Source organism: Cibotium barometz, chromosome 16, assembly GCF_041138505.1.
Source record: "Cibotium barometz isolate CiBa-2024 chromosome 16, ASM4113850v1, whole genome shotgun sequence".
NCBI lineage: Eukaryota > Viridiplantae > Streptophyta > Polypodiopsida > Cyatheales > Cibotiaceae > Cibotium > Cibotium barometz.
In genome coordinates this window covers 12,043,052-12,058,780 of record NC_141061.1, presented here as the reverse complement: position 1 = coordinate 12,058,780, position 15,729 = coordinate 12,043,052, and the positions used below count along the sequence as shown (strand labels likewise).

Sequence of the window (15,729 nt, the reverse complement as noted above, 5' to 3'; positions counted from 1 at the left end):
GTTCCTATTGGAACGGGATTGCTGAGCAAGAGAGTCACAAGGTTGTCAAAAGTGACCGCATTAGGTGCATTGCCAGCCAACAACCGTAGAGTGGTGCCAAATGTCTGATAAGAATCGGGCAAATTACGCAAAACTGTCTGAACAAGATAGCCATCTGTCAAGACCTCACCAATGTTAATGAGCTACTCTCGTAGGTCTTTCACATGCGTTAAGGTACTGATCAATAGAGTCACCTTGCGGCGGTCAGTCTCAAGCTTGCCCCGAAGGTAAGCTACACGAGCCTCATTGCGACCTGAATATAACGCCGCCAAGGTATCCCAAGCACTCTTGCAGTGGTGCAAGAACGAATGTGCGGAATGATATGCCTGTGGCACAAGAGAGCAATCAACGCATGGGCCTGAGCATCACTAGCATACCAAGTACGCTGCTGCTTGGGTAGGAGGAGAACGAGGAGGTGGACCTGCAAGAGGGTGAGCGGGAATCACTTCACCTGGAGCAGGTGCTAGAGGACGCTCCTTAGTGCCATCTTCATATAGCCATACATTCTTGGCAACCAATACATGACGCATCATATAAGCCCACATAGGGTAGTTATCCCCATTGAGCTTGTCCTCTTGAGATAGCATGCCAAAGAGGTCATTATTACTATTGGCCATGACAACACAGCAAATCTGTAACAAGTCACCACGAGTAGGCAATGCCCAGCAAAACCGTAAGAATGCAAGAGAGAAATAGCACGATAATCAAAAGTTGTAGTTTGTCCCACTGCTTGCTCTTGCAAGAGGTGAAGGTAAGTAGCCCGACACTCATCATTGTACCAACTGTTGAGGCATGGATCCACATGGAGGTTTAGCTGTGGAGCGGCAGTGTACAAGGGAAAAAGGCTTTGGCTGATTTATGTACGATTGTGGTGAGTTGAGAAGTGAGAAGTGAGTGCACTGAGTGGTGCATAAGGGTCACAGAGACAGTGATGGATGTTATCTTGGTATACTAACCTAGGTCATGATGAAAGTGTACCTGTGTGTAATGATGGTTTTTGCTTGAGTAGATCCTTCTGAAGTTGCAATTTGGTACTTGTCTGGAAGCTCCTTGGTCTTCCTGCTCTAAGGCGTGTACAACTTGGGACCGCAAAGCAGCCAAATCTTCAAGTCACCTCCGATGCAAACTCATGTGCCATCAATCACATGACAAACTAACAAATCAGAGTTGGGCCTCATTAATGAAGCTAGATCTTTCAAACACATTGAAAGTTAAGCTGAACTCTTTCCTAAAAGCCCCGCATCGCCTTCACACAAGGTCAATGGATCCAAAGACAGTCACATATCCCAGCAAACTGTAACAAGCTTGTGTTAGCCTTTCTGCAGCCATTCAACTGTAAGAATGTCAGCTCTAATTTGTATGCCAGACCTTGATGTTCCCAACCAAACTTGTCCTTCAGCCTACGAACTAATACACCTGCTTGCTGTCTTTCCTCTCTGCTACTGGTAGCATCTCTAAGCTAGTTAGTAGACATCACATGCATCTCATCGGATGGTGTTTTAAAGGATCAATTATTTAGTCAAGCCACAGTTTGATCCACACAACAGAAAGCCTTACTGTGCATAGATGCAACAAAAAATCACTTTTACTGTGACTCAAAACCCTTGCCAAATTAATTTAGGGAGTATTGAGTGCACCCCAAAACTCTTGACTCTGTTGCATCAACTGCACATAAGAAACACTTCAAGCAATATGCATAAATGTGTGCATGGGCCCCTACCAACGAGAAAAAGTCTCACCTAGAGAATTCGGACACCCTTTTTCTACCCATCGTCAAGACTAATATGAGCAATCCACCTACTGTACTCCTTCAAATTGGAACTGCCAATCAAACGTGTACACATGGGCTATTTCTACATCATATCTAAACAAGTAATAAGGAAACACTTTGTCCAAATGATTTTCAAATACAAAATAGGATTGAAAATGTTAATACATGCCAAGCCAATCCATAGGCCGACGATGTCACCCATCCAGCTTCCACCCAAGATCTATAAGACAAATCGTAACACTTGATTTTCCAGGACTAATCGACTATTCATGGATAGAATGTAATACCTGCTTGTTTGCAAATATTAAAACCGGGGCCCCTTGTAAGTCCTTGTGCCTGAGCACCTTCTCTGCAGTGCATAGTGAAAGTGTTCACATTCCAAATGTCACCTTAAGAAGTACTTGCTAAATTCAAACGTCTAGTAGTGAGGCAAATTTATCGACATCCTAGACATCTTTCACAGTTGTAAACAAAGCAAATATACCCAAGGCAGACTTAGCGTCCTCAAATCTTGACTGGCAAGCGGCATCGACAACATATATCACGGCGTGGGCCTCTTCGAAATATTTCTCCCAGATTGCACGCAAGCCTAGCTGTCATGGCACCAAACATTCAATAAGAGTATGGAAAATAAAGAACCAACAGACATTAGACTCATGAGAGAGAGAGAGAGAGAGAGAGAGAGAGAGAACGAACGAAAGAAAGAAAGATATATTAAGCGTCTACTAAAGACCCAATGGGCCTATGAGACCAAAGTGATACAATAATGTCCATGGCATATCTCATCATGGAATGGAAAATAAAACAGAATGAAAACATAAATATAGCTATCTCACTGGGGTGATACAAAACTGTCCATGGAAACTCGTCATGGAATACTGAGAACATAAAAACATGGGAGCAACCTCAGCTCCGAGTAGATGGTATACCACTCTCCAAAATGTCAAGCATGGGGCTGACGAGTATGGCCGAGAGGTCTCCCTCAGCTATGTCACGTGGAAAGGTAGCTCGATGGCGGTGGAGCATGTCCTGGATCTAGAGTTGATGAGGTGTTCGTGGCCGACGGGGGGGTCGAAGAAGAAGAAGAAGAAGAAGAAGAAGAAGAAAGGTTTTCAAAGGCTAACAAAAGACCCAAAGAGAGCAACACCTACTTCCAGGATGACCACCATCAAAAGTTGAGTACAAGACAGCTTTCACTACTACAGTTGAGTGTGTATGACTGAGGAGATTGATGGGAGATCTTCGAGGGAGTCAACAACAGACACCCACTCCCATTCTCACTGATAGTCAGAGTGCTATGGCTGTAGCACACAATCCAGACTTCCATGCTCCCACCAAGCACATAGAGATACATTATCACTATGTCAAAGAGCGGCTACATGCAGGGGAGATCAGTTTGGTTTCTTGTTCTACACATTATCACTATGTCAAAGAGAGGCTACATGCAGGGGAGATCCGTTTGATTTATTGTTCTATACATGAAAACAGTGCATATCTATTTACTAAGGCATTGCCTAGAGAGAAGTTTAAATCTTTCCGCAAAGCTTTGAGCTTACTCCCATTTGGAGAGTGATCTATTACCTTGTACATATTCACACTATCACTACGAGGGGGATTTGTAGGAAAACTCATAGCCGTAGTACTAGGAGTGAACACGGGCTTCTGCAGTGGATTAATGAGCCCTAATCTTGGGATTAAATAACCATTAATGAGAATAACTTTGGATAACAAATCAACACATAAATGACACGGTACTCCACACTAGGACCGGAACACCCCCCCTCCTTAGGAATAACTATATTTTAAAACAGTGATACAAGGTACAAGATATGGGGTGCCATGCACCAAACTCCAAATTTCATGAATGAAATCAAAGAAAACAATACCACCGCCCCAAGCCCAAGGCAAAAGAAGAGTCCATTAGAGACAACATGGCTCTAGAGGGTTAGATGCTCACCAAGGCTTTTGGCCAAGCCAAACACTTGTAAGACACACTCTAAACCCTTCTAGCTATGCCCGTAACCCTAGATGCACCCATGGAGCTATCCATGGTCTTCAAATAGAACAATTTTATACGTGAAAAACTGAAATTTCAGCAAAAAAGTAATTAATCAGGTACCAGGTGTGGAAGTATACCAAGGCGAAAGTGATCATCATATAGACAAAAGTAGAGAGAGTCAAAGAGAGGGAGAGAGAGGACAATGATCAAGTTCTATTATCATAGCATGAGATTTACAAGGGGTTGAAGCAACCGGCAGATGGGCTTCATAACATATGCGCTGGGATTAAGTGGATACAATAAGTGGGACAGCCGCCCTTTATATAGGAAGGCCAAGAGCTGGCCATCTGCCATGAAGTTGGCTGACAACAGCCCATGACCTACATAAATGTGAGAAAATACAAATGTGTGCCGATAAAAGAGCCAGATCCCGCATACTAAGATGCACAAAATTCTAACAGTCCGTCTGTAGCTCATAGTGCCCCCCCCTAGATTGCACCTGGACTCTGCGAGGAAAACACAGGGCAAGAGCACCAGAAGAGAAAACCTTGATGAAGAAGAGGCGATACAGCAGAAAACACAGCCTCCAAAAGAAAACGCAGCCATGTGCAGCTTGCCCCTTGAACTTAGCCAGAAGCTTTGAGGCATGGATAGCCCACAGAAGAAGCACTGATGTGGAAGACACTTCAGAGAAGGAAAAAAACACAGCCACATGTTGAAAAACACAGCAGCACTTCTTGCTCCAAAAAAACACAGATGAGGGAGGGAAGGGGTCACCGAGAGGCGGAGAGCTAGGATTTACACATCAAATACCATGTGAAAGTATGCAAAGGCGGAAGCGATCATCATATAGACAAAAGTAGAGAGAGTCAAAGAGAGGGAGAGAGTAGGCAATGATCAAGTTCTATTAAAATAGCATGATATTTACAAGGGGTTGAAGCAGCTAGCAGATGGGCTTCAGAACATCTGCGTTGGGATTAAGTGGATACAAGTGGGAGAGAGACCCTTTATATAGGAAGGCCAAGAGCTGGCTAGCAGCAGCCCACGACCTACATAAATGTGAGATACAAGTGTGTGCCAATAAAAGAGCCAGATCCCACATATTGAGATGCACAAAATTCTAACACCAGGCACCTCCTGGAGAACACTTTACACAACGAAATTACCCAAAATAGCTTCCAAGGCACTGGGGAGCTTGTAGAGCAATTAGGGTTTCTGAAAATCAGGGTTTTCTCGCGTGAAAACATGCCAAATAGCATGTAGAGGCAATGGGGAGGCTTCAAAACGGTCTTGGCAGCAAGTAGATGAAAGAGGAGAGAGACAAGGAAAAGCAAAAACGAGTTTCTCCTTGAGTGGAAGAAGGAGAGGTGTCAAAACATGCACACTTTGCTTGCCAAGTGTCTAAACATGCATGCATAGAGCACATACAGTGGTAAGTCCAAGGATTCTGGAAAGCTTTCAAGACAGGAAGTGGCATCGAAGACACAGTGTCACGTGCACGCCTGTGCCATGGCTAATCTTCGGCATGAACATCATTAATCCCTGATCAGTTAAGTCAGCATTAGGATAGTAGTAGCATAAGTATCATTGGCAGAAGTCATATCATTATCATCAGCAGTACATCTTCATCGCATCATCATCAACATCATCTGTAGCAGCATATCATCATCGTCATAATCATCATCATCATACCTAGGAGGGCAAGGGACCCTATCGACAGGCAACAGAAGGTCCCATGCAGCAAGCGGCAAGCAAAAAACGAGTTTCTCCTTGAGTGGAAGAAGGAGAGGTGTCAAAACATGCACACTTTGCTTGCCAAGTTTCTAAACATCCATGCATAGAGCACATACAGTGGTAAGTCCATCCATAGATGAAGCTCAACAGAAGGGAGTGTCCAACAATGCCAAAAAGCTTTCAAGAGAGGAAGTGGCATTGATGACAGAGTGTCACGTGCACGCCCGTACCATGGCTAATCTTTGGCATGAACATCATTAATCCCTGATCAGTTAAGTCAGTATTAGGACAACAGTAGCATAAGTATCATTGGCAGAGGTCATATCATTATCATCAGCACTACATCTTCATCGCATCATCAACATCATCTGTAGCAGCATATCATCATCGTCATAATCATCATCATCATACCTAGGAGGGCAAGGGACCCATCGACAGGCAACAGAAGGTCCCATGCAGCAAGCAGCAAGCAACAGCTTGCATGGCAGCCGATTTTGGACAGCATTAAAGAGGGGAAAACACATAGGATAGTAAGCGCATCATTAAAGGCAATTAAATGCCCATTTCAGGTCCAAGCATCTGGCCGACCAGCTTCCTAGTATAATATATAAGCATCAGCCATTGCCAAGTCATTTTCAGCAAGTCATATTCATCATTCATCATTAGAAGATATGTAGAAGGGGCTAGGGTCACCCGTATGGGGCTGAACAAAGGCCTAAGGCATGTACAAGCATTTATGCAACCTTTTTGTACCATATTAAAATACAAAAAACCCTGACACCAATCTATCTCTTCTCCTCTCTCCTCTATCTTAAATCATGTTTAATCAGCATCAATGCTCTTAATCAAGCTTAGGGTTGTGGATCGGTAGAGCAAGGCTTCCACGCATGCAACACAGAGTTCCCAAGTAAGGAGCAGATCATGGAAGATGAGCGCAAGGAGCTGTAACTTGGAAGCGCGGAGTGTGGGCGTGCATCACTCGACCATGGACACGATGAAACATTCAAGCAATTCACCACAACCATAAAAACATATCCACATAGCTGAAATAAATATTGCACATAAGATTTCCCAAGGAGAAAATATCATGTACAAGCTTTGAGGGCCTTACTCTCCCCACGAGAGATGCCAGATTATCCATTTACAAATGCCATGACACACCCAACATGACGCAGCCATAAAGTTCAGCCAGTACACATGCTGTAGAAATGCCGAGCCAATAATATAATCCATATACCTCTGTGTGGGTACTGATTCTTCCCCAAAAAACACGGGTCTTCATGCAATAAAGTTGGTACAACAAGTTCAGCTCTCCATTCAGCCAGTACAGCAAGTACAAGGGCTGATACAACAAGTACAGTGGCTAGTGCACTAAGTACAAGGGCTGATACAATAAGTACAATGGCTGGAAATCATAATAAAATGATTAAATATCCTTGCCTTCAGTATTTCTTCGCGATGGAAGACTCCAAAACAATCCCCAACAACCAGTATACTTCATGGGCAGTCTTCAAGAGAGAGAGAGTGAAACCGGCCTCTGGTAGAAACCAAAGTGCGGTAGACTAGCAGTCACCCTTCCAATTGTAGTCCAAACAAATAACAAATTAACAGGAGCTAGAATGCTCCAGAACTGAAAGGAAATCGACACCTGTTGGCCCCAAAGCTTGGCGCTCCTTCCGGTATTTCTTTATGATGGGGAGAAACCTGTAATTAGGGTTTAGAGTTCATTCATGGGAGACATACACAGAGAAGCAAGGGAGAGAGAGAGAGAGTTGTGGGGATAAGTCAACTCATGAAAAGCATGAGTGTGTAACTCCCCTATCACACATGTATATTGCACTAGTACACATAGTGCACTTAGTACATTAAAAGTACTAAGTGTACTATGTACTATAACTTATGGGCTTGTACACACTATAAGGGTGGGCATAACGCCTTTACCCCAACAACCTCCCACTTAAAGGCAAAGTGCCCTTAAGTAAAGGAAAAGAAAAAATCAGCATGTACATGATAATATACAAGGCCATATCAAGGCTGAAAATGGCCTCATCCAATGCCCATCAAGTGTCTGCAATGAGCAAACCGCTCCGGAGGCAAACTCTTCGTCAACAGATCAGCCGGGTTGTCATCCGTGTGAATCTTAACAAGCTGTATTTGCTTGTTCTCTATCACCTCTCTGATGAAGTGATACTTCACATCCACATGCTTCGTCTTTGCATGAAAAACAGGGTTCTTTGCCAACTGAATGGCACTCTGACTGTCACAATGCAACAATGGAATATCCCCTGTATAACCCAAATCAACCACTAACCGAGATAGCCATAATGCCTCCTTGCAAGCCTCTGTGGCTGCAATATACTCGGCCTCTGTAGTAGATAAGGCAGTGCACTTCTGCATCCTGGATATCCATGACACAGCACCTCCTGTGAATGTAAACACATAACCGGTAGTAGACTTCCGGTTATCTGGATGACCGGCATAATCCGAATCCGTGTAACCATGCACTAATGCATCCTGTTTGCCAAAGCAAATGCACAAATCCTGTGTGCCCTTCAGGTATCTCATGACACCTTTCACTGCTTCCCAATGCTTCTTGCCAGGGTTGGCCATGTATCTAGAAACCACTCCCACTGCAAATGCAATGTCCGGCCTAGTAGCAACCATGGCATACATGAGACTGCCACAAGCTGAAGCATACGGAATCTTGGCCATATCAGCCCTGTCTCTATCTGACTGTGGGCTGTCCATAGCACTGAGTTTCACATATGGAGGCAAAGGAGTACTAGCTTTCTTCCCCCCGTCCATATTGAACCTCTGCAAGACCTTGCCAATGTATTCTTTCTGAGACAAATACAACACATGCTGATTTCTGTCCCGAAGTATCCGCATACCCAAGATGTGATTTGCATCACCCAAATCCTTCATATCAAAGGTTTCATGCAGCCTCTTCTTCAAAGCATCCATCTCTTTACGAGATTTCCCGGCAATCAACATATCATCAACATACAAAATGAGAATCAAGAGACTGCCATCCAAAGCTTTCTTGGTGTACAAGCAGTGATCTATGTCACTTCTCCTGAATTTCTGAGATTTCATGAATGTATCAAATTTATGATACCATTCTCTTGGTGCCTGTTTGAGCCCATAAAGACTCTTTTTCAGCTTGCATACAAGCTTCTCCTTTCCATTCTCTGCATAACCCTCTGGCTGCTGCATATATATCTCCTCATGGAGATCACCGTGAAGAAAAGCAGTCTTCACATCCATCTGAATCAAGTCCAGATCATCATGCGCAACCAAAGCCAACACAGCTCTAAGTGTGGTCATTTTGACCACTGGAGAGAAGATCTCATCAAAGTCCACACCATATTCCTGCTTGAAGCCCTTAGCCACTAACCTGGCTTTGTATCTTGGCTTTGCATCTGATGCAACTTTGAGCCTGTATACCCACTTGCATGGCAAAACCTTCTTGCCTGCAGGCAAAGGCACCAATTTCCAAGTTCCATTTTTGTGCAGAGAATCCATCTCTGACTTCATGGCACGCTCCCATAGAGCTTTGTCTGCCCTCTGTAAAGCCTCTTTATAACATGAGGGCTCCCCACAGTCAGTGAGCATCAAGTAGTCAACCCCTGGAACAAACCTGTCAGGGACTCTGGAGGGTCTAGTGGACCTCCGTACCCAATGACCATCATTTGCAGGTTGCTGTCCAGCCTGCATATCACCCATTGGTGGCTCCTGTTCCATGCCATAAGGCTGAAATATCATGCCCGGTATATCATCCAACTGTGGTATATCCATAGGGATATTTTCTGCCATATCTGGCTGTCCATTTGGACCATTTTCAGCACCATTTAAGGGCTGGTTTTCCTGCTGTAATGGCTGATTTACAGCCCTTTGTTGTTGTCCATGATGTCCATCATCATCAAAGATGACTCTGCCAGGCTCCTGTTGCCTTGCAGGCTCCTTATACATGCATGTTTCATCAAAAATGACATCATTGCTGCGTATGATCTTTCTATTCATGGGATCCCAAAGTCTATACCCCATTTCACCTCTGTCACCATATCCTAGGAATATGCATTTGTGAGACTTAGGATCAAGTTTGGTGCGCATTTCCCTGCGTATGTGCACGTACGCAACGCAACCAAACACTCTCAAGTGCTTGTATGACGGAGGCTTCCCTGTCCATACTTCTTCTGGCACTTTCCCACCAAGCCTCGTGTTAGGTGACCTGTTTATAAGGTGAACGGCTGTCATAACAGCTTCAGCCCAAAAACCATGAGGTAATGCAGCATGTGACAACATAGAACGGACCTTCTCCTGTATGGTCCTGTTCATCCTCTCTGCTGTCCCGTTTTGTGGAGGATCATAAGGAGTAGAGAGCTCCCTCTTGATGCCTTTAGCATCACAAAAGTCCTGAAACTGTTTGGACGTATACTCTCCACCATTGTCGGAACGCAAAGCCTTCAGTGTTTTGCCAGTTTGATTCTCAACAAGAGCAACAAACTTCTCAAACACTGAGAATGTATCACTCTTCAAACGAAGAGGATAAACCCACACCTTGCGTGTGGCATCATCAATAAAAGACACAAAATATTTTGCCCCTCCCAAAGAAAGCTGAGGCATCTCACATACATCTGTATGCACAAGCTCTAACTGAGCATCTTTCTGTCCAAGAGCTTTCTTGTGGGGGCACTGTAGTTGCCTACCATATATACAATGCTCACAAAATTGAAAACTTGAAAACTTTAGAGAAGGCAAGTAACCCAAACGAGACAATTGCTCCATTCCTTTGACACTCATGTGTCCCAACCGGCTATGCCACATAGAAATTTCCGGCAGCTCGGTTGCATTTACATTAGCATGGTGACAAACACCTGCATGCATAAAGTAAAGAGTGTCCACCTTAGAGCCTCTGGCAACAACCAGTGAGCCCTTACTAATCTTCCACTTTCCACTACCAAATGTGGTAACATAATCAGCATCATCAAGCTGTCCAGTAGAAAGCAGATTCTTCTTGATCTCAGGCACATGCCTGACATCATGGAGCATAAGCTGTGAGCCATCTGAAAATACAAGCCTCACGTCACCTCTGCCAAGAATTTTGCATGCATGGTTATCACCCAAATAAACCACTCCTTCATTGCCAGCAGTGTACCTGACAAACAAGTCTCTGCAACCTGTGACATGAAAGGAGGCACCTGAATCAATGATCCATGAGTGCATACCATGACCACCTGTAAGAAGTGAATGGGCATCAAGTGAAGACGTAAAGAGGACCTCATCCTCACTGCCACCTGCATGTGACACATTGATTTCTTCGATCTTGACTCCACTTTTGCCCTTTGGCTTTACATCTTTGGCTTCATCCTTCTCTTTGTCTTTGCCTTTTCCCTTTTCCTTTTGATCATTTTTCCATTTGTAGCATTGCTTTTTGATGTGTCCCTTCTTGCCACAATAATGGCATTCCAAATCCTTTTTGGAGCGAGACTTGCTCCTTCCCCTTTCTTGGCTTTTCCCCCTTTGCTGGGATCTCCCACGTGCATTCATTGCATTAGACTTGCCAACAGAGTTGTTTTTCCTGTTCATCTCTTCTTGAAGAAGAGCACCCTCAACATCTGCATATGACAGCATAGCATTCGAATTGCTAGTGGCTGTCCTAAATGTGTCCCAACTCTCTGGCAAAGTGCATAACAAAAAAGTGGCTTTGAACTCATCGTCCATCGCCAACTTTTGATTGATGACCTGGCTAACAATACCATTAAACTCATTGAGATGGGCTGTCATAGAAGCCCCTTCCTTCATCTGAAGACCTATGAGTTTCTTCAACCAATACACTTTGCTTGAGGCACTTTGTTGGGCATACAAGTCCTGCAATCTCTGCCACATTCCCCAAGCTGTCTTCTCTTCACGAATGCTGAAAAGTAATGAGTCTGACACAGACAACATGATAGTAGATCTTGCCAGCTCATCCATATCTTCCCACTCTTCAGCTGTAAGAGAAGCGGGCATTACACCCCTTTCTTTGATAGGCTTATGTTGCTTTTTCTGAAGCAACACATTGTAGCACTGGGTTTGCCAAATATCATAATTATGCGAGCCTTCAAGCTTCTTGATGTGAAGCAATGAAGAGCTCTCACCTGTGGTTGCCATAGCAAAATACAACCTGTAATGCCTGACTCCCTGCAAATGTGCAAACACTGCACCCAAAGCACACAAAGTGCTTACAAATGTTCTCCCAAGCTTTATCTCCCACTGCGGAAGCAAGAATGCAACTTTTCTCCCACTTTTTGTGATGAAAACACCAAAATCTGGTTGCTGCAGATTTTGGACAGCACCTTGAATGTGCTCTTTTGCCCTTCCAAAGTACTGTACAGCAGTACTAAGTGCTTACAAATGATGTACCAAACCTGTACCGGCAATTTCAGCAGCTGAATTTGAACCTTTTGATCACTCAAAACAGTGTACAGCCATGTCAAAACATGCACAAAGCTGTGCCAAATCTGTACCAGCAGGTACAATAGCAATAAATGCTCTCCTGGCTGTCCAAATGAGTGAAAATCAGACTTTTACAGTCCTGTACACTGCATAAAACAGTCCCGAACAGAAATTGGGCAAAAAGCCCCTTGACTGCAAGCTGATTTTTGAGGATTCAAGGCATAAATGGCTTGCCTGCTGCTTTGCCAAGCTCAACAGGCATACAAACTTGAAAAGCCCCTTGATTTGAGATCAATTTCTGATCATACATGGTACATTGACGCACATAAAGGCATCCAGAGTGTTCACGATGCTTCCCCCTGGCCACATATACATCAAATACATGAAAGCCCCTTGATTTACAGGCACATTGAGTGCTTGTAAGGCATCAGCACATTAACCACAGCATCAAATGCGATCGCCTGCATGCAAATCGACCAAATCGGCACAAAAGCCCCTTGATTTGCACTGCAATTTGCTGCAAATATGCCCAAATGTGCGATTTTTCACATCATACAGCATGTATGAGTGCTTAATTGCACAATTACATCAAAAGCCCCAAATTTCAATGCCCAATTTACTGCCAATTGACTGCAAATGTGACCAATGTCACCGATTTCCTGCCAATTGACGTGGGATGTGACCAATGTCACCCAATTTTGCCAATTTTGCTCAAAAATTGAGCAATTAAGCACCTGTACCTGCTCAATTAATTGAATTAATGAGAAATTCCCAAAATTGAAGCAAAATACCTCTGATTTTCTGATTTTCGGGCTGAATTTGAGGTTTGCAAGAGTCGATTTTGATTGATCCTGACTTGTGTGTTGATTTCTGATACTTGCAGGTGAAAGGGGGGGGGCTCTTCTTGCTGACTCGTTGCTGGTTGCTGGTTGTGCAGAGAAGGCGAATCAGGTCGCTTCTGGCATCTTCACCGAGTAGCAGCGCTACATACGACCAGGCGCATCTTCACCGAGTAGCAGCGCTACATACGACCAGGCGCCTATTGGACCAGCCGACGCTACTTGTTTAACGCCTTTTCGCTTCACTCGCCTACGCCGTTTGTTTCCGCTCGCTGCTCTTGTCGACACATGAAAGCCTTCGTTGGCTGCGAACACTCAACGCTTGCCCTGGCGCCTTCTTCGCTCCACGCTGAAGTGGTTAATACGCCTAGCGCCAGTACGCCCAGCGCTATCTCCACCAGCAGCGCTAGTCTTCGCCAAGCCTTGTGCCACGTGCTCGTATGCAGAAGTGGCTGCCCCAGCCACGCTACAGCCAGGCCTGAGTATGGTCGTGTGCTGCCTCAGCCAGGCCTTGCTGCGAATCTGATAGGCTCACACAGAAGAAAAAACGACCAGCAGCTCACACAGAGGCAGGAAGAGGGAAGAGGGAGGGAAGACCTTGCTCTGATACCAGTTGATGGGGAGAAACCTGTAATTAGGGTTTAGAGTTCATTCATGGGAGACATACACAGAGAAGCAAGGGAGAGAGAGAGAGAGTTGTGGGGATAAGTCAACTCATGAAAAGCATGAGTGTGTGACTCCCCTATCACACATGTATATTGCACTAGTACACATAGTGCACTTAGTACATTAAAAGTACTAAGTGTACTATGTACTATAACTTATGGGCTTGTACACACTATAAGGGTGGGCATAACGCCTTTACCCCAACACTTTATTCAAATTCAAGGGAAAGTATAACTGAGTACAACAAAGCCAATCAAAGAAAGTAAACCTGCATGTCCAATCTGGCAGCCCTCAAGACCTCTTAGCATAGAGGATTCACATACAGATCTCTGTCCCAGTGATATTAATCGGAGTTTGCATTAACTCCTCAAAGAATGGATTTGCCTCTATACTTTCTTTCTATTGATCTGCCCATTTCACAGATTTCTTCTTGTCCCCGCCACCTTCTGAACATCTTGAATCTTCTCAGCCACCTATCTCGCATATCCCTCTGTTCAGTCCAGTCCAAAGGGGATTTCAGCTTCGACTTTGATATGGTGATTGCCATTGCATCTGCTATGGAATTCTAATCAAAGCTACTCTCTGCCCCGCCACACTTCTACATCCTATCTACAAAACTTCCGCCTGCTGCTGCTGCTGCTAATCCTCCTTATTCTCCATAGTTTCAACAGCCTCAGCTATAATCACATTTGCTTGAGGTGTAGGGGCCGAGAATCCTACCTTGGGGGCTAGAGTGGTGGTGGCCTAGGTGGCCTTGGCCCCTGGTTCCCCCAATTTCCTCTCCATTGAGATGGTTGGAAATTTTGCCTCCTTGGACTCCTTGGTCGAAAATTATCATACCTAGGTGGCCTCTAGTTATTGTATTGTGGTCTCCAATTCCCTTGTTGATACCAATTCTGGTTATTCGCACGTGACTCTTCTGCAGTAATCTGATTTGCTGCAGGTTGATTCCCCTGCACATTCTGCCTCCCTCTTTTTGGAAATGTACCCCTAAAGCTAGGGTTATACCAAAAACCTGATGTATTATGCCATGTTCTTTCACATATTTGATAAAAAGATTTTTCAAAGCTCCTTGCGGCTATTAAGCCCAACTCCTTGATACTTTTTGTAATGAGCTTCTCCATTTTTGGGTCATTGGCCTTCTTCTTATATTTCTTATTTTCCTTCTTCTTAATTTTGTTGAGATATCGAGCTCGTCTAGTGAGGCGGTGGACACTGATGACCCGCCTGGGGGATAGGCCCCACACTTACACCACTGGCATGGTTGGTGAGATCTTGGGTGATATGCGGCCAGTGGGATGACAGGTTGTGTGACAGCCATTCTAGAGACTGGCATAGTTATAGCGCCAGCTCATTTAGTTGGGTTCACACTATAGAGAGCCCTTGTATGTATTTGGTTGAGTACCTTTCATATTGTGTGTACTCTTATCTTTGTATATGGTGTGTTGAGTGTTGAGTGAAGAAGAAGAAGATTTTCAGCCTCTCACCTTGTGTGTTCTTTATTAGGGTTTTGTGAGTGTGTGTTCTCTATTAGGGTTTTGTGTGTGTGTGCTTCCACAAAAGCAACACACTGTGTTTTCCTCTGATCAACCAAGACAATTCAACAGGGCAGCCTTGAGCATACATCTGGCTATTCCATGAACATGGCTTCAAACTCAGCCTAAATACAAATCCATGAACATGGCTTCAAACTCAACCTAAATACAAATCCACTGTCCAATCTCTGTTTCCACCCTTCAAACTGCCATACCCCTCGTCTCACAAAGGGCCAGAAGAAACAACTTTGTAGCAGACATAAGCCAGTGGAAAGAAAGATAGATAGATATGTTCAGAGCTTACCAATTTTTATGCACAGTTCTGCACCAGAGGGATTGACCGTACAAGTCTGTACTTGCAGCTGCCTGCATCAGCAACTCTTCATCACACGTGTGCACTTGTCTGTACGGATCTGTACTTGCAACACCTGTGTACCTGTCGGTACTTCCCTCCCTGTCACCAGGAGGTGAAACTTTTTGCAGTTGTTTTCCTTATTTACATTTCTTTATAGATATATATTTTTCTTTTCTTTCTCTTTGGTTGCTGTTGCTTTCCCTCGGGATCTCTTGGAAGGGCTTGGGCCATTGCAATGTCAGAATGGGTCAACCAGTGGGACTTTGGACCAGTGGTTGGCTAAGCCTGAGAACTGCATTGAAAGATGAATGACAGTGTCCAGGACATGGCCACTGAATGAGAGCATAGGCCGG

General features: G+C 44.4%; 1 protein-coding gene across 2 annotated transcripts in view; it reads right to left on the bottom strand.

Annotated features, from left to right (window-relative positions):
- LOC147630368 (uncharacterized) overlaps positions 1–15,729 on the bottom strand; it is a 95,853-nt gene that overhangs the window by 37,005 nt on the left and 43,119 nt on the right. For both annotated transcript variants that reach the window (XM_086810238.1, XM_086810237.1), the window contains exons 3-4: positions 2,295–2,403; positions 2,098–2,159 (exon numbers count right to left, since the gene is read on the bottom strand). In XM_086810238.1, coding sequence (XP_086666364.1) covers positions 2,098–2,159; positions 2,295–2,403 — 171 coding nt within the window. The remainder of the gene's footprint in view (positions 1–2,097; positions 2,160–2,294; positions 2,404–15,729) is intronic.